Source organism: Danio rerio, chromosome 10, assembly GCF_049306965.1.
Source record: "Danio rerio strain Tuebingen ecotype United States chromosome 10, GRCz12tu, whole genome shotgun sequence".
NCBI classification, from domain to species: Eukaryota; Metazoa; Chordata; class Actinopteri; order Cypriniformes; family Danionidae; genus Danio; species Danio rerio.
In genome coordinates, this window is record NC_133185.1 from 21907668 (window position 1) to 21929949 (window position 22282).

General features: G+C 36.1%; 2 protein-coding genes across 4 annotated transcripts; one reads left to right on the plus strand and one right to left on the minus strand.

The window, feature by feature from the left end:
* Positions 1–1409: 1409 nt before the first annotated feature.
* LOC101886642 (AP-4 complex accessory subunit RUSC2) lies at positions 1410–11561 on the plus strand. Its single transcript, XM_005155654.6, has 11 exons — positions 1410–1755; positions 2319–3624; positions 4302–4734; positions 4820–5560; positions 5980–6102; positions 6647–6723; positions 7093–7267; positions 8709–8811; positions 8886–8932; positions 9026–9506; positions 9595–11561. The coding sequence occupies exons 2-11, from the start codon at positions 2461–2463 to the stop codon at positions 9680–9682; spliced, it is 3432 nt and encodes a 1143-aa protein (XP_005155711.1). The 5' UTR covers positions 1410–1755; positions 2319–2460; the 3' UTR covers positions 9683–11561.
* On the minus strand, positions 11266–17683 carry cimip2b (ciliary microtubule inner protein 2B). 3 transcript variants are annotated; one of them, XM_073913436.1, is made up of 7 exons: positions 17614–17683; positions 15297–15346; positions 15123–15209; positions 14882–15036; positions 12981–13113; positions 11986–12207; positions 11266–11908 (listed from the first exon to the last, which is right to left on the minus strand). In XM_073913436.1, exons 3-7 carry the CDS (start codon positions 15139–15141, stop codon positions 11808–11810), a joined length of 630 nt encoding a protein of 209 aa, XP_073769537.1. In that variant the 5' UTR covers positions 15142–15209; positions 15297–15346; positions 17614–17683; the 3' UTR covers positions 11266–11807. The 3 variants fall into 3 exon arrangements, with proteins under 3 accessions (XP_073769537.1, XP_073769536.1, NP_001076489.2); XM_073913435.1 differs by lacking the exon at positions 17614–17683 and adding an exon at positions 17374–17503; NM_001083020.3 differs by lacking the exon at positions 17614–17683 and adding an exon at positions 17374–17492 and having other exon boundaries at positions 11747–11908; positions 15123–15346.
* Positions 17684–22282: the final 4599 nt, after the last annotated feature.

The window sequence follows — 22282 nt, forward strand, 5'->3', positions numbered from 1 at the left end:
CCATATCCATGCGTCACCAAAGGCAAGAGTCTGTCAACTCATTATACTGGAGTGACATAAGGGTAAAAAAGCAAAAACATTTATTTTGTTGATTTTAACTCTTTCTGGTTGTTTTGGATTCAGATGAATGGGATAAATTATATGTAAAATACAGCATAAAGTCAAACAGCTTATGAACAATCCCAGCGGATGTTTGATGTCAACACGACATTAAAAACGTCAAAAATTCAACTCATTTTGATATCAAAACCTTCATGTCCATTTCACATTCACACACTGATGTTTTTTTTTTTAACCACCAAAATAACATCAAAGACTATTATAATATAAGAAAAGTTTATTTATTTATTTATTATTAATTTTATTACTTCTATTTTTGTTATCATTATTATTATTACTGTTTTGACTTGCCCTCCTCTTATTTCCTCATTATTATGATTATTATTACTTCTACATTGTCATTCTTCAGGTTGCTATTGTAGTAGTGTATATAATATATGTGTATATAATTTTTTTTCTCTTCTCATTCATGTACTCTGACCTGTCCACCCAGTTACCTTTACCTCAGTACCTGACTGTATTGTTGTTAAGTTTTTTCATCTGTTCTTTGTTGTTTTGTTTTCTTTGTATGTTATCCCAATTTGTTTAACTCTTGCATATTCTAATAAATAAATAAAAAGTTTTATTTGAAAGCGTCAGTTACAAATTGGCACTGGATTTTGTATCTCTACTTTGCATGTACTTGATCAAAAACGAGATCAATTGGCTTCTAACATTGGCGTCCAAAAAAAAACATGTCCAAAATCCATTAGAGCACAGTCCTGCTACCCATTTATAAACTTTTTTTTATGCCAATGTTGGATGTCAATTAGATGTCGTTTTGAGGTAGTCAACTGACATCAGATTAATTAGAATTTCTGATGTATTTTATGACATGTTTTTGATGTTTAGTTTGTGCCTTTTGGAATGTGTGTGTGATACATAAATTATAACTAAAAACAGATTTACAGCTCGGTGGAAAGAAGACTTATCAATAAATAATGACTTGTTCCTCATAATTGCTTAGAAGACACTTTAAAATTGCTTTTGTGTGTGTGTGTGTGTGTGTGTGTGTGTGTGTGTGTGTCCATTGTAATCGTACAGAAAAGAGAAACAAGCATAGTCTTCAAAATATCTCCTGTTTGGAACAATTGAAGTAATATAAATATGAAAATGATTGAATAGAAGCGAACTAGTTCTGTGACCAAAGTCTTTCTATCATCTTTTCTATGCGAGAGATGTTTCATTTTTAACCTAGTTTCTCACAGAGGATCTCAGTTTTTAAATTCCAAGTCGTCTTTTTAGTATGAGTCAGTGTTCAATCCCCCCCATGCTGAGAGCAGAGGCAAATCTGCCATCCCCTCAAATATGATCCCTCAACAACAAAGATCTGAGCATGCTCAGTGGGGTCTGTGATGCTGTTGCTATAGGACTGTGGGGCTCAGAACCGCTGGGCTGGAGCAGGAGGAGGAGGGAGGCTGAGAGAAGCTCATGAGCCGAGGAGTGCAGAGCAGAAAGAAGTGGGATTAAACAGGAACTATATGAGAGATGTTACCCGTTTCCTATTTTTTTTAATTTTCTTTGCTTAGACTCTGCTGAGTGGATGTGGAGCATTAGGTTGTGGCCAGGCGGTGTGTTTGCTCCAGTTACTGGCAGTGCAGACAGAATGAGAGTGACTCTGTGCTGGCTCTAGGATTGATGGGGCTTCACGGATGGGTGAGTTGATGCAGTTGTCCGTGTTTAACAGCTTGACCACAGGGTCTTCATTTACTGTTAACCAAACAGAGAATTGTGGTGCTGGGATCTACAAATAAAATGCTCAGCATCTTTTAAATAACTGTGTTTGTTTTAATTAGTTATAGTTTGGGGACAGTTGAATCTAGAAGCAAGCAAAATAAGTCAAATGTGATTGCGTGTTCAGGTTTAAAGTGCCTACAGTTTCTGTGAGAAAAGCACATTACTAAGTAATCTTCTACCCAGTGTTATCTAAATGTAGAAAGTGTTACTGTAATGGCATTGTACTGGCACTGTAATGACAGAAAATGATTGGTTCAATATAAAAATAACTGAAACAAACAGGAAGTCAAACATTCTTTCAAGGGGTTAATCATCTTTAGGTACAAGTAGTCTAATTTAAAAACTTCATAATTCAACTTCATTTGTCAAGGCATCTAGACCAATATGTGTCATTTGTTTTGCAAAGAGGATTTATGTTTGATAAAGAATGCATATGAAAGAATTTTATAGCTAATCCGCTACATTTTTATTTTCTTCTTCAGAATCTGTCTTGAAAGCAATAAAAATGCAGGCATCTGAGGTTACAAGAGATTCTGCTGATGCTTGTGTTCACGCTGTTTATGTCACTTAGCCATCCTGTCATGCAAGGACTGATTTGAAGGTTGAAGTGCTGGTGCTTAGAAAATGGACGTCTCCCCAAAGTCAGGAGAAACTCTGATTGTGTGCCGCATCCACGGCCAGTCTTTTGGGTGGCACCTATGTAACTTGGTACAGACATCCAGGCGGCCACGCTCTTTGAATTTGACCCACAGTTTATCATTACCTGAGAGAGGCAATCTTCCAAGGGAAGCTCTTGACTTTGGCTGTCTAAATCACATCAGCAAGTCGAGTTCAACAGAAAGAGCAGATAAGAAGGGGACTGAAAATTCAAGAGGATATGAATCATCCCCAATGCTTTGGGTTTTGTCAGAGGACTCTCCATTGACCAGTCCTCCGCTTAAAAAAGAGGCATTGCATCGTAGATGTACTCCCAGATGGCAAAACCTCTTCATCCCTGAAGCAGAAGTGAATGAGGATGAAGAGGATGAGGACTCAGATGGGGACAACTTGCACAAGTACCATGAAGGGTCATCCCTTCAACTACAAGGAAACGTTACTCAAGGTAGTATGGATCCTTCGAGCCAAGCCAAAGAAAACAAAGATCAAGGTTGCAGTGATAGCAAAGGAACCCCTGTATTAATGGACTGTGATGAACAGGATTGGGGAGATGAGGAACACTTTAGCAATCATTCTCTTGAGGAACCTGATCATTGCTGTCCTCCAACTGAAAACCTTATCAAATCCATTAGTCAAAACCAAACAGACTATATCACTGACTCTTCCTGCAACAGTTCAGATGGAGTACTAGTTAACTTCAGTGCCATCTACAACAAAACCAACAATGCCGTTCCGGCTGCTCCATTTAACCTAGATAGTCCTGTTGGTGGACCATGTACAGTGTTACAAGACAGTTCAAAACCTTTGCCCAGTTGGTCATCTCACAACATTGATCCAAACTGCAACATCTTTCCATCAAACTCTGAATCCATTCCATCAATAGAAATGTCTGACCTTACCTTGTGTCTGCAGAGTCAGGCACGTTTAGCAGGTTCCACTCAGAATTACTATAAACTGGTGACGTGTGACCTATCATCCCAGTCTTCACCTAGCCCACCTTGGTCCTCTTTGACCAGTTTTTCTGAGACTCAAAGCCAGGGAAGCTGTTCTCCACCTTCTGAATATTTCCTCTTTGAACATTCAGAGGAAGAGAAAAGAGAGATGCGGAAGGCTGACCAAAGTGAACATCAGGTATTTAACCATCACCATACTATACTCATGGTAACTATACGATTTATGGTTTTGCTTAAAGTGTTAGTTCATCCAAAAATGAAAATGATGTTAATAATTACACACCTTTGTGTCACTGAAAAAAAGTAAGACTTTCATTCATCTTTAGAACACAAATTAAGATGTTTTAGATGAAATCTGAGAGCACGGTTCCCAACTCGTCCAATAAAAAAAGCTACAAGAACAGATTTGTGCACACATAAAGCAAATACAACAAATTCATTCAACAGTTTCTTCTGCTTATTGTCAGTATAAGGCATGCGTTCACATTTACCGACAGGACGCACATGACGTACAGTACACCCATTGGAATGACATTCAGTTATTAACTAAATTTTCATTTTTGGATGATCTAACCCTTTAGGGCGTTGGCCTCAGATTCCTGGAGGGCCGCAGCTCTGCACAGTTTTGCTCCAAACCTAATCAAACACAGCAGATCCAAATAATCAAGGTGTTCAAGACTACTAGAGACTATTAAACAGAGCTGTGGCCCTCCAGGAATTGAGATTGAGACCATTGCTTTAGGTTATTAAGGTGTAACAGATATATTGTTCATAGATTAGATAGCCATATACGGTTACATATACATAAATCTTGTAAATTATAATTGTGAAACTAAAACATTTAAACTTTTTCAGAGTGATGGGAACATTCAAATGAAGAATTCCAAACATGCCTCAAAGGACCAAACTAAACCAACAAAAGAGAGAATGAAACCCTGTCAGGCTGCCTCCAGAGAAAAGGATAATCGTAATTCTTTGAAGACTCCTCAGTCTCAGAGCTGGATTGGCAGCCATAAATGTACCTTATCAACACTGGGAGCCTTACAAAACAGCTGCCCCTGCCATTTAGACACAGGCTTATCTTCACCTTCGTCTAGGCAACATGCCACCTCTTTTGCAGAAATTGCCAGTTGTAAGAAAGGAATTGGAGAATCTTATTTAAAATTGACCACAGATGATCCATCAAGTTCAAGTTTCATCCATGAGATCACCTCCATCCAGAAACAGCTTGACTCAGAGATGATAACAAATACGAGTGCTGACAGCTGTATTTACTCCACTCCACAAGGTAAGGAGTATTATGAAGATTATTTAGTCCTTGCTTTTACAGGCTAACTGCAATAGTTATCCACACATTTTCCCTGTGTCTATAGGTGCATGTGCTTCATCTCCAGAAGTTGTGCGATACACTAAAGCACAAAGGCCCAACTTTCTCCCCATCCAACCCTTTGTGCTTCAGGCACCCTCAGGAAAGCAACAGAGCAAGGCACTTGGGTCCCTTCTTAATCAGTACATCAGCCACAAATACAGCAACCCTGGGCCATCCAAAGCATGCAAAAGCAAGGCAACTCCCTACCATTTGCAACCTTCTTCTCTCGATAGCTCCTCTACTATCTATCTGGAAGCAGTGACCAGTTCAGACACTTGTTCTACCTGCACATCAAGTCCTATTTTGCCCAATAATTGCCCCCCATGTACTCAGCCCTGCACCCTGCTGGGGCTCATTCACCAGGACTTGATGAATAGAAATCCACTTATGAGTCAGAATAGAAGATCAAGAACTCCGGAGCAATCCGATGATAGTCCAAAGCCCTGCTCAAGTCAAACATTATTAAGCCAAAAACAATTATATTCTGGACAAAGGGGTTCTGAGAATTGTCTTGCTGAGCAGATGCCCCTTGTACAAACACAGACTAATTCAGTACTAAAAAAGGAGACTACATGTTCGCCAGATGCATCTCATTCTTTACATCAAAGCTCCTCCCCTGCCATCACTTCAGTCACCTCCTTAACCTCTATTAACTCCCTCATCTCTCTGTCCACCACTGGATGGAAATCCAATGAAGATGTCACCACCAATACTTACCACATCTTTGGGCCAAAAGAGTCACCTTGTAAGTTTGTACCTATATTACTTTTTCTCTGTGTGGTGATCTAAAATATCCATGTATCATGTGCATATTAGAACAATTTGAATACTTCAGCAAGTTGGTAAGAATGAATTTGTTATGTGAAACTTAAAGGGACAATTGACCCCATAAAAATCGAAATTTTTTCACCCTCAAATGGTTCCAAAGGTTTCTTTCGGTTAAAAGCTGAAAACCTGTCAACTTCCATAGTAGGAAAAACAAATACAGTAGGTATAAATGGATACAGGCTTCTATAGCCTTCTTCAAAATATCTTTTTTGTGTGTGTTTAACAGAAGAAAGTAGTAAACAATGATATAATTTTCTTCTCTATTTCACTATTCAACTCTCCCTTTAGGGTTATATATTATTACAATAATTTATTCTAGCTTTCGCATCTCTGCAGGTGTTATGAGGGAACATCAACATGGTGACTCATTCTCTATGACTGACAACCCCCCTGAGCAGTTCAGTCTCTCACCAGAAGACCCTTCAGATCTACTTTCAATAGATCTTCTTCACAAGAGAAGTGAGATGATAAATAATCAGATCCTGCATTTTTTTTTTTGCATTCTACCCTGATTTTGTGCACATTTTTTTAGCAGCATGTACTGCACAGAAATGGCCAAAGCAGAAAATATTTCAGAAAAGCAAAGTACAATTCTGTCTAGAGCTGCTGTTGAAGGCAAAAAATCCCTCCTGTTAAAGAAAGATACAGAGTGGATCTCTGCAGCATTGCCTCTGCTTCCCTGAAGGGAAAAATGTGACCTACTTATAAATCTCAGTGCCTTAGATTGGCTAAAACACTCGCCATGTTTGTGTGTGTGTTTCTCTGTGATCACAAATGTGTGTACCACTATATGTTTATTCTTTAGAAGCTTTTATGCAGCTTTATTTGCAGTTGTTCTTACTCTTCATTGGTTTTATTAACAGCAAAATAACTCAAATATTGTATGCGTTTACATTTACGCATTTGCCAAATTCAGTTGAAATATTTATAAATTAGAAACACTGTTGATCATTAGAATGTGTTAATAAATTAAAATATTCCACGTCTTTCCATTATTCTGCAGGTATGTTGAAAGCTGTGAGTTTGGCAGTGAATGATATAACAGCACACTTTAACTCAAGACGAGATCCAGAAGAAAAGGTAGTATCGATGGTCAAAGAAGATTTTTTTTTTAAATAAAGAGGAAAGTGGGTTAAAATATCCTGGAAAGATGCATCAATGATAATACCTATGGGGGCAAATTAGACTGCCAGTCAAAAAACAGGAAAATCTATTTTTGTTTGAAGGCTATGAAAAGCTTTTCTTTTGACAGTACAGCAAGTGATAAAGGTCAAGATGTTGCAGTTTAACAATTATATTGACATAATATGTCCATAACAAAAATAAATAAATAAATAAATAAATAAATAAATAAATAAATAAATAAATAAATAAATAAATAAATAAATAAATAAATATTGTGTTGTTTGAACCTGAAGACTGAAGACTTGCTTTGTCTTTTTTTTCCAGATCAGACTAGGAAATAGTTTACTGTGCTCCACTATCAACCATCTTGTCCTTAAACAGCTTTACCCCAGAATCCAGAACATCCTTCAAGATGGTTTAAAAGCCTATACATTGGATTTGATTATTGGACAAAGACGTAACAAACTATGGAACGTCATTGAGGCCACGGCACAACCAGGTCTGTGGGAGCCATTCAGATGAAAACCAAGTAAAATAACTTTACTTTCAAAGTGCCCTCAAAAGTTTATGAGGGGTTCTAGATGGTAGTAGCCTTGCTTGCTACTCAGACTCAAAAATAGTTTAATGGAGATTGTACAGTGGCATATGCATAGAAATACATAGAGAGAAAAATACGTATTGAACATGTCACCATTTTTCACAGAAATAAAATGTATTCCTATAAAGTTTCTGTTGAACTCAATTTTTCACCAGATCTCAGTAGCAATTAATCCATGCATACAAAGAAAACAAAATTAATTTGTTTAGAAAATGAAATGACACAGGGAAAAGTATTGATCAACCTAAAAAAAAATATTCAAAGGTGATTTCTTGGATTTAACTTTTTTAAGCTAAGTGGTTGTAAACAATTTATTTGTGCTGAATTGTTTAAATTCAACCCAAATAAATAGTTTGCAATAATTTAGCAAAAATAATTTTTACAGTGCATGAAGACATGTTTAAGCTTTTTATAAAAAAAAAAAAAATTGCAAAAAAACGTGGAAAACCCAAACAGCAGCTGAAATCTCCCAGTAGTTATTTAGCAACCATGCTCCTCATCAGTGTTAATGAATATTAGCCAATGACTACAAAATCTGGGTCACTTTCATGTCAACAGCTCCTTTTAAAATATATTGATGATGTGTTCAATACTTTTTCACCCAATGACCAGTATATGTACAGTTGAAGTCAGAATTGTTAGCCCCCCTGTATTATTAGCCCCCCTGTTTATTTTTCCCCATTTTCTTTTTAACAGAGGTTTTTTCAACACATTTCTAAACATAATAGTTTTAATAACTGATTTCTAATAATTGATTTATTTTATCTTTGCCATGATGACAGTAAATAATATTTGACTAGATATTTTTCAGGACACTTCTATACAGCTTAATGTGACACTTATAGGCTTAACTAGATTACTTAGGGTAATAGGCAGGTTAGGGTAATTAGGCAAGTCATTGTATAACGATAATTTGTTCTGTAGACAATGGAAAAAATATAGCTTAAAGGGGCTAATCATTTTGTCCTTAAAATGGTGTTTAAAAATTAAAAACGGCTTTTATTCGAGCCAAACTAAATCAAATGAGACTTTCTGCTCAACAAAAAATATTATCAGACATACTGTGACTTTTTTTGCTCTGTTAAACATCATTTTGAAATAGTTAAAAAACTAAAAAAAATTAAAGGGGGGTTAATAATTCTGACTTCAACTAAATATATAATTATTTTTTATTACTAGTTAGAATTTTTGCAAACTTTTATTTTACCGAATACACTACTTTAGCGAACCAGAACTAGATTTATCATCCAGTCTGAAGAAAACAGCGCAGACCGTTTCTACTTGCAGTTGTATTTGGACACTGCTCATTTTTTAATCATTTTCAATGTTTATATCTTCATAGGCTCATCTACCCGACTGCCTGACAGCTTGGTGTCTGTTGTAAAAAGATGTTCCCATATACCAAGTCACAAGCGGCTCAGTGTTTTCTTCACAGATCTGCTAAAGTAGGTCAAAAACTGAATACATTTGTAAAAATACTTCCAAAGTAAAGATATCTAATGAATGTATCGCTCTGCAGTTTGCGTGCGTTGGAGTTCTGGATCCATCATTTATACACTTCCATTGGTAGGTACTGCATTATAATATTTAGAGGTGAAAAGAATATGTTTGTTATCTCTGTCCAGATACTTATGATTTTTATACTCGGTTCTTTCCAAGATGTTGTTACAGAACACTACTACCAATGGGGATTCTTAGCTCTGGCCCAGGGGCCCACTTATGGACCACTTTTCCAGGAAATGCTTCTTTTGCTGCAGCCACTTTCCCTGCTTCCATTTGACCTCCACCTTCCATTCCAAACTAACCTTCAATGTAAGGAAAAATCAAAACAAAGAGGATCCCTATCTCATCACCTTCTAGCCCAGTCAGCTCAAATCCTTCAGATGAGCTCTATCCAGACAACCAGCAAGAGTGCAACAGGTCACAGTGATGCCAGCAAAATGGCCAGATTTAAAGAGACACAGTGTGTAATACAGAAGAAAGAAGATGAAGCAGCTGAAAAGCAAAACAGTGAAATGGCCCAATCTTCAAGTCTTCTGGAGGATAAACACTTGAGTGAGCTAAAATGGGCCAGACTCTTTGGCTCTGGAGTCTCTAAAACGCCAGTTTGGCCTGAAAAGTCCCAAAAAAATCTTACTAGGTTGGTAGTTGTGATTTCTTAAAAGTTCTGATGAATTTACTGTGTTATCTTTGGTTGTTTTTATATTAAGACATTTGTTCTCCTCCAGGAGGCCATCAGAATGGCTGAAGCTTGGTGCATCAAAAGTGGATCTGTTTGCTCAGTCAGTGTGGACAAGAAAATGGCCAGAGCAGTAACCATGACAGAGACACATGCAGCAGATAAGGATGAAATATTACCTCTAAAGTGCTCCCAAGGAATATTGGCACAACTAATTCAAAATTCAAATCAGCTGAAGGACATTTTAACTTTATAATATGGGGCTATTAAAGGCTTGATTCTGATTGGTTGATCAGAATCAAATGCTAAGGTTTGTGATTGTTTTCAAGATAATTCACAGCTAAAGTAGTTCCTGGCAGGTTTTGCTGATAATAACGTTCCACCAAACTTCTGCCAGATTTTTTCAATTATTTTAAAGATTCTTACACACAAACATCCTGACCAAGCAAATAAATATATTACACAATAGTATAAAAATGAATAATTACTTCCTGTAATTCTGTATTTTTATGATACCTACTCTCCTTTTCCCACTCTATCTCCCATACAAGCACGCATACATACATTACAGATATGCCTTCTCTTGCAGAGGGACGTGCTTTCAGTGCTGCCTCGTGACTTTATCAATAATGTAGTTTTAGAACGAAAAATCTACTTTGCAATTCAGTTGCAACAACTACCAGTACTGTTGAAAACCCAGAGACTCAGGTAATTTACACATAAATCACTCTCTCTTTTATCGGAGGATCAAATATCCATTATAAACTCTGAAATGTTTTGGAATTAGCAACTGAGTAATGAAATACTATCCATGGGAAATTAATCTAATCCTACAAAGAAAATTTTAAGAGTCAAACCCTAAAAAATATTTTGAAATAAATAAGCTGGATAGAGTCTTTAAGTTTGGTAACAATAGTATACATGTACTGTACACTAGGTGAAATAATTGACTGCGGGCCGTTGAATTATTAGTAAATAATCCACATCAATAAATAAAGTTCACTCTTTTTTCCGTTATTATTTATAACAGGGGTGTTCAAACACTTTAAGGACCGGTGTCCTGCAGATTTTTAGCTCCAACTAGCCTCAACACATCTGCAAGGATGTTTCTAGAAAGCTTAGTAAGAGCTTGATTAGCTAGCCCAGGTGAGTCTGATTGGGGTTGAAACTAAACTTTGCAGGACACCGGCCCTCCAGGACCGAGTTTAGACATGCCTGATTCATAATATAGTCAAGAAATGCTCCAGTGTAAAATGCAATTGCACCAATTTCGTTTCTGGACAGAATGTTGCCTTAGTGATTTACCAATCAGGTGAATTTGTATTATAACTTAGTCTTTAAAAGTACCAAAATATTCACCTCTAAACTGTAAGCCATGGTGTGATGAAGGTTTTTTAGATTGAATTTTTAACATAGCTAAAGTAATAGTACACAGTATATAACAAAGACAGACATAATCTTTTAACAATTAAGCACAAAACTGGAGTTGAGGTCCCCAGAGGGGTTTACCCAACAGCCCCTGCACTTTATCTCTGTCTCAGGTCATTGTAATTCTGGTCATATCCTTTCTCCTGTTGAACTATGTGGCTTTATGAAAGGTAAATTTCCTCATGGTCTGTTTGAAATCATTTCTATAACAGAAAATTAATTTCCACGCATGATACAACTGCTTAAATATCTAAGCATGACAAAACAATAATTTAACATTTTCAGTATTCAGTAAATTACAGCCGCTGGTTTTATTGCAATTTTGCACAATAAAATCTACTAAATATTGCTATTTTCTTTGATCAAAAGTGCATGCTGAGTACTTATACTGTGTTTTGCTGCTTTAATGAAGTAGTGATATTTGTTGATAAATACATTTGTCCAAGTGTGACCCGTGATGTTAGTGATACCAAAAAAGAGTTCATTAACAGTTTGATTTTGAGTGTTTTAACATATTTTTTTTCTTATTTCCTGATGAAGTTGTGCCTGATTGAACCCTTGTGATAATAAAGATTTGTTGAGTCATCAGTGTTTGTTTTGTGTGATTTGAATTGAAAGTGTTTGTTAAATGAATATAATTTGAAACAAATTGCATTTCTGTAGTTTACAGAATCAAAAGTTGTTGATCATTTACATGCCAATATTAAACCACACAAATTCCAGCACTTTAAAGTCAGTATGGTGAATCTGACAATACATGACAATGGTAAATCAACATGTTGACCATATTACTTTAATTGTCTTTAGGTGAGTTGTGTGTGAACTGTTAGACCTTCAGCTCAGCCTAATTGCCCCTGCGTTCTTCTGTGAAGCAGTGTGACCCAGAGCATTATGGGTGAGTTTCCCAAATGTATGGCCATACTGAAATCTGTACCCTGTTGACATAAAGTGACAGATTTATTTTGCTCTATAACAGCACAATTTCTGCTAATATATGACTATCTTCACTGACCTGGTATGTGGCCTGTGTAGGATGGCAGGAGACCTGTTTTGGAGGGGTATATTGTGGGTATCAGAGGTAAGTTGGAGGAATCCTCCTCCTGCAGGCTATATTTCTGCAAAGATGCCGGACCTGCCTTCATTTCCTTGCTAAACTGGATCAATGCCTTATTGGTGATGGTAGGATATCCAGTACCAAAGAGAAACCGGGCTTTGGGGACATAACCAGTAAAACCTGTCGAAAGAACATTTGTTACACAATGGTGTGAAATGTAGAGCTAATTTCAAGCTAACAATTTATGGCTCAGAATGTGCTGAGAATGTTAGTCAAATTAATCAGGACTCATAAAAGATGATTTATACACGGTAATATCATAAATATATTACTTATTAGTTATTCTAAATAAAAAAACAGATTAATTCAAAAAAAATATCTATTAAGGTGGCACGGTGGCTTAGTGGTTAGCACTGTCACTTTACAGCAAGAAGGTTGCTGGTTCGAGTCCTGGCTGGGCCAGTTGGCATTTCTGTGCAGAGAGTGCATTTTCTCCGTGTGTTGGCATGGTTTTCCTATTGGGTGATTCGGTTTTCTCAGGGTGTGTTATTTATGGTTACAAACGAATCGAAAAATAACCATTAGGGAATCTTTTGTTGCAAGCATAAAGTTATTTTTATGTTTTTAAAATATTTACGTAAATAAACAACATAAATGAAACAAGTATGTCAAGGAAATGTCAGGGAAATGTGTTTGCGCCTTTACATTTACAGTGCATTTATACAATGATTTGCTATCCTCACTGAAAAAAGTGTTGCATGCAGAACTGTTGCAAACAATTTATTTGTGGTGAATTTAAACAAACAAATTAAGTTTAATAATGTTCAACTTAATTTGTTTGTTTAAATTCAGCCCAAATAAATTGTTTACAACCACTTAACATAAAAAAATTGAGTAAATCCAAAGAATCATCTTTGAATAATTTTTTTTCAGTGTACAGTGATCTGGCTAACCTGAGATGAAATACTTATGTGGGCTACTGTCCTCCATGAAGTACGGTGAGCCTGGTGGCTTCCAAGGGTCAGGGGCCTTGTATGGAGCAGGATCTTTAGAAAGGGCTATCAGAGGGCTGTTCGATCGTCTAGGCTGCAAAAAAGGACAAAAATTAGGTTCAACCATCATGTTTAAATTATGTGTGTATTTTTAATTATGTCAAAAAACTTTTATACAATACTGTTCTTAACATATGAAACTCTCACAAATCTCATAGATTAAACTAGGAATGCATAATGGAATACTGAATCCAGTAGTGTTCTCATTAGAGCAGATTTCAGTTGTCCCCACATATTCAACTCTCAAAATTGGATTGACAAGGCACTATAGAAATAAAGATAAATTGGACTTCCAGAATGTAGTTTTCAAATGGCTCCAAATGACGAATAAAGGCCTATTCACACCAAGCATGATAACTATAAAGTTAATGATATAGTTCTAAAAATAGTTCAGTGTTAAATAGCATAGTTCACACCACAAATAGAATGATTAAAACACAAAGGAATGATATCATTGGGATCACTTTAAGAATGATTTTTTCCAAGCTGATGAATGACAAATCCCGGAAAGTCAGTCAAAATGAAAATGAAAGGGCTTGCGCAATTTAAAGACAGAGTCAGAAGACACTGCCGAGAAGCACACTGCTTGCTGGTAAGTCCTCTCTTAAAATATTATTTAAAGATAATGACTCCTGTAAACAAATAATTATACCATGGAAAATAATGATAAAAAAAGTTATGAAATTCATACTGGCAAATTAAATTACAGAAGTACCACAGAAATCCAGTGCTAGTTTAAGTGTCTTAGTGTTAGCTTCTTTGAAAATTTTATTTTATTTTTTAATTACCAAGAATGCATATCTGCCAACACCCCTATCTTTCCCAGGAGTTTCCCGTATTTCAGACCCATTTCCCGCCACCCTCCCATTTTGCTATTTCTCCCAGAAAACTCCTGTCAATTCACACCCCCCTCAAGTCATCAGCTATTTGGTACAGCATGAAACAACAACCCCAGGTAGCCAACTTTAATATAGTTTCCGATCCCACAGTGCAGTCATTAAGCCGGTTCTCAACTCTGTTATTCAGGCAAACACAAACCGCCACCCCAACTTCCCCCAACCCTCAATCCCGTTCTACTGGAATTTCAGAAACAAATGTTGGCAGGTATGCTAATTTTACTGTTTGATTAGATAGTATACTCAATAGTATGTCCAGATGCAGTAGTAGCACACTGAAGACACTTGCTGGTTACAGAGGATACTGCTGAATTAAAAAGATAATCTAAAAATAAACAGATCATTATTGTTCATCTGTGTGGACACATATACTGTATTTATCGTTATATTTATATTTTTCACGCTTGGTGTGAACAGGCATTGAGTCATTATCTTGAAACAATTTAACCGCAAAAGCTTATCTTGCCCAAGTTCCATGATGCATTTTGTGCATTAGATTTTTATTTTATTGAAATTGTTTATTTTATTGTTTATGTTTGATGTAATTACATTATTTTATGTTCATATTTCTTCATGACTGAGGAAAAAAAACATTATTTTTGACAAGGTAGGTGAATAAATTATCTTAATCTTTTTCTTTAGGAAGTGAAATAATCTTAATAATACCATTTGAAAAAGGCCCAGATAGTGTGCCCTTATGAATCAGGGGATTTTCACAGTTTGCTTTAACACAATGAGGTGATAATTGCCTGAAATCATGTGGTGTCCTGATTACAGAGCTTGTTTCTCAATGGCGTTTCTTTCTTTTATTCACAGGGCATGTGACACTTGACCTGCTTTGATACTGGATATTTAGCATGTATAATTAAACAGGGTGACCCAGCCTAGGAGAGCTGTAAACCTTACTCTGAAGTCTGGGACACTGTTGATGACAGGAAAAGACAGGTCAGCAGAAGCGTTGTGAAGTCTCTTTGCTTGCTCCTGGTTGAACTCTGACAGAGCATCTCGACAGGTCTCTGCATACGTTTTGCAGATGTAGTTTTGGCGCAATGGGACGAAACCTTGAAGCACAGTGAACAAATATGGAGAAAGTTAACAGTGCTGCAAAGTAGACACCAAGTATGACAAAGCCCATGTTGCTAATAACCTGTGTAACCCGGGATCATAGTTTCCAGGTTCCTGCTTGCCCCATGTCTGCTCCACCAGATCTGACTGCGGGATGCTGTTTCCTTCTCTGTGGATGAGAGAGGACTGGTTTGGAGCACAAGCCTCTGTGAGTGGGATACCTCCGGGGAAGTTAGGAGCTTTGCTGTCAACTGACCATAAGTCTGGCCCACATGATACTTCAGCTGAGGACAGTAGCCTGCATACCTAAACACAACCAGTAGCAGAAGCTTTGAATAGTGATTTGTCAATGTCAACTAAGCATATATGCACTCAAATTTTCTGACAGTTCACCCAAAACTACCCACAAACCCATTTTCTTTTTTAGTTAAACACAAAAGAAGAAAGTTGAAAACATGTAATAGAATTTTTTTTACTCTTACTAAAGTAAGAGTCAATGGTTACCGGTTTCTAACAGTTGTTTTTATCTAAACATCTTTTGATCTAACATATTTTATGTTAAAAGTAAAAAAGAAACTCATTGAGGTTTAGAAACACTTGAGGGTAAATAGTTAGTATATTTTGAATTTTGAGAGAACCATCCCTTTAATTTATACAATTATATATTATACTTTATGCATTATTTGACAACATTACAAAAACTTGACGATAAAGTGATATTACCTTAATATTAGACACTTTAATATGAGACATCTCACAATTATTCCATGGTGTATATGACTTTCATCTTTAGATAAATGTTCTTCCAAACATATTTTAAATCCACAGAATGCCAGTGCACAATAACCCCATGTTTCCTCTTTATAAACCATGCAAAGGGAACATGACAGTAACCCAAATGATCCCGGTGCATGAATTTCTTCAGATTGATATTTTCAACTTTTCAAACTAAAAACAAAGTAAATGACACATTGTAAAGTGTGATGTATCCCTGTAAGTATGCTTTTCACACAAAAATAAATGTCAGTCCTGCAGTCTTCATGTCCACATGATCCATCAAAAACCTTTCTAATGGGTTATATGCACAGCTAGTGTTTTTTAGCCTTTGATAAACTTCCAGTGAAACCTTAATGTTACTGTTTTTAATTTCATAAGGTTCCTTTTACAGCATTGATGTTGTAATGTAAGTACAATACATTCAGTTAAATAGACTTAAGCATTAATTTAGATGTTCAAGTGTAAAACGAGATGAAAGATGTTGTAACCGCTAGCGCTGTCAGGATCAGTAGATGAGAGCAGAAACTCCATTGAAAATACTGGGGTTAAATAAACTGTCTTGTTTTAAAGACTTGGCGGGGTAAATGGAATTTAATGCAGTGCTTCTTGTCTGGTCTGAGACACACTTTATATCTTATATCTATTAGGCAGTGAAGATCACTGATTTTTAAAGAATTCAGACCTTAAACGTGGCAATTTTATAATGGAAAGACAGTTCACAGGAAGCACTGAGGGTGGCTGGCTGAAATTAAAAGTCTGTGTGCATATACCCCACTTGCTGCTAAAATCAATTACTATTGTTTATGTTCATGTTATTATTAATGTTAAAATATTTTTTTCCTGTTTATATTTTTGTGCAATATGTTAAATATTTATTTTTTTAGCATTCTTTGATGGACAGTATACAAAATATTTTGTAACACACTATAAATCACTTTATCGTTCCTTTTAATTAAATAAAATTGTTGCTGATTAATAAAATTAACTGTTAATTTAAAAGAAAAGAACACTCTTATATATTGCAGTCTATCACTGAATATTACACATTACAGCTCCATATTGTCATTTCACAACCTACAACAGTCAAAATTCAAATCAAAACAAAACAAAAAGCATTGGGCATTCATAAGAGACTTATCCCACACACAAGAGCAGTTTGAGGACACAAACTTGTCAAATGTGTTGAGATACAACTTCAGCACATTCTCTTTTTTTGTGGTAACAATTGTATAAGCAGAATAATTAACTCAGGTACATTGAATTAGAAAATAACACACTACTGTGGTTTTCAGGATTTTAAGTCCAGAATAAATTAATAAAACAAACATCTTTCCATAAAATGAATGTGGTTTAATTCTTTGAATCTTGTGGATTAAAGTTGGTACATATACTTTGGACAGACAGGCAGACAGGTTATATTCAATTCCTCCACAGACAACTGGAAGTAGAAATGCTTCATTAGACTGATGTTTTAAGTTCAGTAACGTTACAATTATTGGAACAAAATAAGAAATAAATGAATGAATAACAGTTTATGGAAATACTTCTAAACTCACCCTGGGATGTACTGCGGGTCTGGTGTCACCAGCACTTTGCTAAATTTAGGAGGAAACAGATCCATATTTTAAAAGTGGCCGCAGACCGTTTTGAATGTTGTGAAACGGTTGCTAGTGAGGGAGTCAAGGTGAGCTGCGTCTGTCAAGAGCGCGCAATTACGTGACGTTACGTATTGTGCCCTCTTCTCTTCCCAAACGCGTACCCCTAAAATATACGATAAAATAATTTACATTTCTTACCTTCGTGGTTACTATTAATTCATTTGGTAATAAAGCTTGGTCTGTCCGCACTGAGTAGTACTGGGTTGCAAAAATTTCTAAAGTTAGGTGCATTTGGCTGGTGTTGTTGGGTATTTATGTTGACCTAGTAAAGATAATGGTTTACATGACAAGTCATTTAGTTGTGATGCTGCAGCCTCTGGTGGCTAACAGTAGAAATGCAGCCACACAAAAAAAGAAGTAACGTTAGCCCAGCTCTAATGAAATAATTAGCAATGAGATTGACCTAAGAGGATATAATTATTTTTATAAAGTCAGTCACTGACTCAAGTCCATTAAACTGTTAAAAAAATTAATTAAATTTACGAGTAATCTTCATCATGGTATCTGAGGTACACCGTGTTATACAAATAGCAGTCAAATCACAGCAGTAGGCTGAAAAAATAGCCTAGGTATGCATGCTGGTAGGGCTCATATTATCTGGCTGATTTGCACATGCAAAAATGAAAATAAATTTTGTCATCATTTACATTCTTTACATGTTTCTTACCTGTCTGACTTTTGTTGTTCTGTTCAACGCTAAATAAGATATTTTGAAGAAAGATGTTGTAAACATGTATTGACCACAATATTTGGTTTTCCTATGTAAATGGCTGCATTTTTTTTAGCTTTCTTCAGAATACATGTGTTCAACAACATAAAGACACAATGTTTTGGAACCACTTGACAGTAAAAAAAAAATGTAAGTACATTTTCTTTTTTATGTGAACTATCCTTTTAAATTTCACATAACTATTTGTTTATATGGTTAGAGAATACTGTAGCACTTCAGGGAGACATATCAGTGGTAGGCTATTATGTGTAAGTAAACAACAACTTGAATGTCTGGTTCCTCAGCTATAAGAAGATTTCAGAAGTTTGAAATTTAGTGTGTGTGTGTGTGTGTGTGTGTGTGTGTGTGTGTGTGTGTGTGTGTGTGTGTGTGTGTGTGTGTGTGTGTGTGTGTGTGCGTGCATTCGTGCGTGCATCCGTGCGTGCATCCGTGCTTGTGTCTTTTTGAAGTTCATATATGAAAGGCCAGAGGTCTAGCATCTCCTAAAGTGCAAGGGACCAGTGCTGTCTTAACACGAGAGTCCAAACATTTAGATAATTCAAATGTGTGCAACAATGGGATCATTATGTCATGGTATAATACAGTTAACACATATTATTGTGATAATACTAAAAACATAACAGAACATCTTTATAGCAGTGCCCCATGCTCTAGATGCATTCATTTTTAAAGTTTGATTTGGGATTTGCATAAATTTATTTTCTCTCTGCTGTTGCATATTTATTTTTTCCCCTGCATGGACAGAAAGGAATAATGATGTTAAATGGGAATGTCTTTCTCTAGATGGGTCATGCTAAATACATATTTACTGTGCTATGTGTTTCTTGCCATCAATTATAAATTACATGAATCAATTAAGCGCCGTTGTTTTTTTCAGATGGTATTAACGAGCTCTTGTAACCACTAGAATGAAAATAATCCATGTAAGCATTCCAATTGAGTACATTTTTGAAATGGTCAGAAGCTCAGAATGTTAAAGATGAAGTGACTTAATTGAAATTAATTAAAGGTTTAATTAATTAATGATCACACGACCTTTATAAAAATGAGCCATAATTTTATTGTAGTAAAGTTGTAGTATTCATGTTTTTAACTCATGGTTAATCCATGGTTACAGTAAAATAAAATGGCCAAGATTTTAACGGTGAAGAACAGTAAAATGCTACAGTATTTGGTAACACTTTACAATAATAGTTCATGAATAATGATATATTAATATGTAAACTAAACATTACTTTATTATGAATTAATGATGAGTGATGCACTAACCATAAACTAACTTTAACTACAACATGAGTCACAAGAATTCATGTGTGAATAACGTCTACCTGAATTACTTGTTAGTACATCTTTTTAATTAATGTATTAATTAACATTTAAGTTTAAACTAAATGTAACCAACATGAACACATGAGCTGTTAATGTATAAATATGTCATGACTTTATTTGGAGGGGCACATCACCATAACCTTATCCTTTACTACTCATGAACTAAACTTGATGTTGGTGTTATATTAATAATTCAAATTCTTATATTCACTCAATCCTACCTGCCCATTCTAGTGTGTTGGGCTCATGACTGGTGCTTGGTAACATTACGGGGCCTGGTTCATCACTGCTAACAGCAAACTGGACAAGAGGCTTCTGCTGCTAGAGCTAGAGTACAAACAAACATTTGATTAATAAACGGTGGTTTGCAGACATGGTTGTTTTGCATTGCTCCCTAACTAGCATTACGTTAACTTACAGGCCGTTTCTTCGTCTTTATGTGTTGTTGTACTCCCGCTGCCGCTGGTTTTAACAAAAAATGTACTCAGCTTTTTTAATTCTGGCCTTTTCAGTGCCACCTTTGCGCTTTTATTGTCTATTTTTCATCTCTTGCATATCTCTTAACAAATTATTTTGCAGATGAGCTAGGTGCAGGGGCGGACTGGCCATCTGGCAATTCTGGCACATGCCAGAAGGGCTGGACCATTTTTAAAACTTGGGCCGGTATGCTTTTTTAAATTATTTTTTAAAAAATGTAAAAAATGTATATGTATTGTTTTTACATGCAGGCAGCTTTTATCCCTTGCAAGATGCGAATATTAGGATGATGATGATAATAGTAATAATAATAAATGTTAAGCGTTGGCCCAATCGACAATGGCCGGCTGGTTTCAAGATGGGCCGACCCAATTACAGGTTACACGGATGTAATCAAAATCTGGCAGGAATGTCAAACAAACAACAAGCTAATTGTCAGAGATGGACTGTAAAAAAGGAAAAGCGTGCCAAAAAGCTCAGAGAATGCATAACATTGCTCTAAAATCAGACGCTGCCAAATGCATAAAATTAACTGAAATAGTCTCGAAAGACAGAACAGTGGGTAGCACTGTCGCCTCACAGCAAGAAGGTTGATGGTTCAAGCCTCGGCTGGGTCAGTTGGTGTTTCAGTGTGGAGTTTGCATGTTCGCGTGGGTTTCCTCCTGGTTTTCCCCCAAGTCCAAACACATGTGCTATAGGTGAATTGGGTTGGCCTAATTGTCCGTAGTGCATGTATGAGAATGTGTGTGTGTTTAGGGGTTTCCCAGTGATGGGTTGCAGCTTGGAGGGCATCCGCTACATAAAACATATGCTGGGATAGTTGGCGGTTCATTCCGCTGTGGCGATCCCAAATTAATAAAGGGACTAAGCCGAAAAGAAAATGAATGAATGAAATGACTGTATGTATATTTGTTATGAACGGGTTGTTTTTGTTCCAGTCACATACATTAAAAGTTTAAATATCTGTCTATCTAAATGTTAATGTGCGTGTCCGTGGGTGGGGCTGAGTAAGTGTGGTATTGTGGGCTGGTGTGGCTACAGTGCCAGTGCTGATTTTTAGTCCCAGTCCGCTCCTGGCTAGGTGCCACTTACTATGTTTACATGGACATCAGTAATCAAATTATTTGCCTTAATCTAATTCAGACAATAATAAGGCGTTTACATGAGTTTTTTATTTATATTATTACATTTTACATGTTATAACACATAACTCCGGAGTTTCATATAATTTCAGGTGTTTCATTTTTTTCGTTTGTCAACTTTAAAGTGCTGTTTGGCTCTTTCACTTTAAATCAGGAACTTTTCATGCATGCCCCCCATGACAAACGAGATATTGGATGCAACTATGAACTGCTGGAAGAGTGTTGTTTTAGTGGAAGTTCATACCGCATACTGAATGAAAGAAAAAAACCTCCGCATTTTACGATGCAGGTATCTGTGGTCTGCACTGACTTGTGCAAATAGTGTCAAACAGCCGTGTGTTTGTGTGTGTGTGTGTGTGTGTGTGTGTGTGTGTGTGTGTGTGTGTGTGTGTGTGTGTGTGTGTGTGGACTATCCTGTCGCAAAGCACGGCGAAAAGTCCTACATGTTGGTAATAGTTTGATTAAGGTGTTTACATGTCTGTACTGCACTTTAATAATGCGACTAAAATTGACATACATGTCTTAATTCGATTACTCTTTAGTTCAATTATGACCTTAATCTGATTAAATTAATCAAAAATCACTGTGTACATGGTAGACTCTTAATCAGAGTATTGTCTTAATCACATTAAAATTAAATTATTGGTGTCCATGTAAACATACTTACTATTGGGGTGTTGAATGATAATTACGTCATCATTAAATTGTGGACTGCATTCTGCTCATGGGGCTGCAAGGAAATAAATAAAAGAGTGGAGCTGCGGTAAAATAATGAATGAAAACAGTGGGGCTGTGATCAAATAAGTAAATAAATAAATAAATGAAAAAAAGAGCGACTGCTGAGAGTGCAGGCCCTTGCAGGCCCTTGCAGCCAAAAAACGGACTGGCCCACCTGAAATATTCACTAGTATTCATTTACTAGACCCATGTTAAAGTTCACCTAACACAGTCAAATCAAGTAAAGTCTATTTTGCCTAAATTAGTAAAGTTTACAAGCCTTTTTCAAGTAGATTGAGGTATTACTTTTTACAGTGCCTGATCATTCTTACAACTAATTAAGAAAATAAAATATTTAGGAATATATTATAAGCATATCTGATTTCTGGGCTGAATTTTCCTCCACAATGTT

Bases quoted from the DNA above. Each gene is read 5' to 3' on its own strand.
- cimip2b (NM_001083020.3), bottom strand. From the start codon at position 17,438: ATGGATCTGTTTCCTCCTAAATTTAGCAAAGTGCTGGTGACACCAGAC. The intron at 15,347-17,373 runs GTGAGTTTAGAA...GGTTGTGTTTAG, and splicing joins GACCCGCAGTACATCCCAGG to GTATGCAGGCTACTGTCCTC. The intron at 13,114-14,881 runs GTAAGGTTTACA...CCTTTTTTGCAG, and splicing joins ACAGTGTCCCAGACTTCAGA to CCTAGACGATCGAACAGCCC.
- LOC101886642 (XM_005155654.6), top strand. From the start codon at position 2,461: ATGGACGTCTCCCCAAAGTCAGGAGAAACTCTGATTGTGTGCCGCATC. The intron at 5,561-5,979 runs GTAAGTTTGTAC...GCATCTCTGCAG, and splicing joins TGGGCCAAAAGAGTCACCTT to GTGTTATGAGGGAACATCAA. The intron at 8,812-8,885 runs GTAGGTCAAAAA...ATCGCTCTGCAG, and splicing joins TTCTTCACAGATCTGCTAAA to TTTGCGTGCGTTGGAGTTCT.